This window comes from Mus caroli, chromosome 6 (genome assembly GCF_900094665.2).
Source record: "Mus caroli chromosome 6, CAROLI_EIJ_v1.1, whole genome shotgun sequence".
Classification (NCBI taxonomy): Eukaryota; Metazoa; Chordata; class Mammalia; order Rodentia; family Muridae; genus Mus; species Mus caroli.
The window spans coordinates 120,402,571-120,403,785 of NC_034575.1; the positions used below are offsets into that span (position 1 = coordinate 120,402,571).

Sequence of the window (1,215 nt, forward strand, 5' to 3'; positions counted from 1 at the left end):
TTTTTTTTTTTACACTAACTCCACGTTATGCTCACCTGCAATGCACAATGATGGGCCCTGCATGAGGCAAACTTTCCTGTCGCTGATTGATCTGATCCAGAAAGCTGAGGACACCCCCAGGCTCACTGGGAACCCCATGGTCAGGCCAGCTCAGGTACTGGTAGTGCCATATCTCCCGAACCAGGTCCCCCTAGGTCAAGGACAAAGAGGTAAAGTCTGCTTCCACACANTATCCTTGTCCTCCCTGCCCCCACCCCCCAGACTAGAAAATACACTAATGTGTGAGGCTTGGGGACACTCACATTGTCCAGTGGGCAGATCTGTAATGTTCGAAGCTTGTATTCTGCTGTGTCATGCTCCCTACTGTTGGTCACAGAGTAGAGCCCATAGACGCGCTGAGTGCCCACCTCGGGCCAGTATGGGACACATTTGTTCTGAAAAGAGAGCAGGAGACGGTAAGGCACAGAGGCGGGGCTCTGGGGCTCCTTCTGGGCCCCTGGACATAGGCCTGAATACTGTTTTTGAATGTCTACATACATATATACATGGGGGGGGAGGTGTGCATGTGTGTATAGATACATACATGGAAGGGTGGTATGCATATGTATATAGATACATACATGGAGGATGGTGGGCATGTGTGTATAGATACATTCATGAGAGGATGTTATGCATGTGTGTACATGGAGGATGGTGGGCATGTGTGTATAGGTACATTCATGAGAGGATGTTATGCATGTGTGTATCGATACATACATGGGATGGTGTGCATGTGTGTACAGATGCATACATACATGAGGGGACAGTGTGCACATGAAGGCCTAAGGACGATGTTGGGAGTCATCCTCCATCACTCTTCCACCGTATTCATTGAGATAGTGTGGGGTCATCAAACCCAGAGCTCACCAATACAGNAAATCTTGCAAGCCAGCTTGCTCTGGGAGTCCTCTGTATCCTCCTTCCAAAGCTGGAATTGTCTGTATACGCCCTCTGATACCCAGAATATACAGGGTTTCTGAGGATCCGAACTCCCAACCTCACACTTTCATGGCAAATTCTTAACCACTGAGCCTTCTCCCCATCCCTGACCTGAGGACACTTGTTAAAAGAACGGATGAAGCCGGGCGTGGTGGCGCACGCCTTTAATCCCAGCACTCGGGAGGCAGAGGCAGGCGGATTTCTGAGTTCGAGGCCAGCCTGGTCTACAAAGTGAGT

The 1,215-nt window shown here is 49.9% G+C and overlaps 1 protein-coding gene across 1 annotated transcript in view; it reads right to left on the reverse strand.

The window, feature by feature from the left end:
• Ptpn6 (protein tyrosine phosphatase non-receptor type 6) overlaps positions 1-1,215 on the reverse strand; it is a 13,771-nt gene that overhangs the window by 4,185 nt on the left and 8,371 nt on the right. Inside the window, exons 10-11 of the mRNA XM_029478264.1 lie at positions 303-434; positions 40-190 (exon numbers count right to left, since the gene is read on the reverse strand). Coding sequence (XP_029334124.1) covers positions 40-190; positions 303-434 — 283 coding nt within the window. The remainder of the gene's footprint in view (positions 1-39; positions 191-302; positions 435-1,215) is intronic.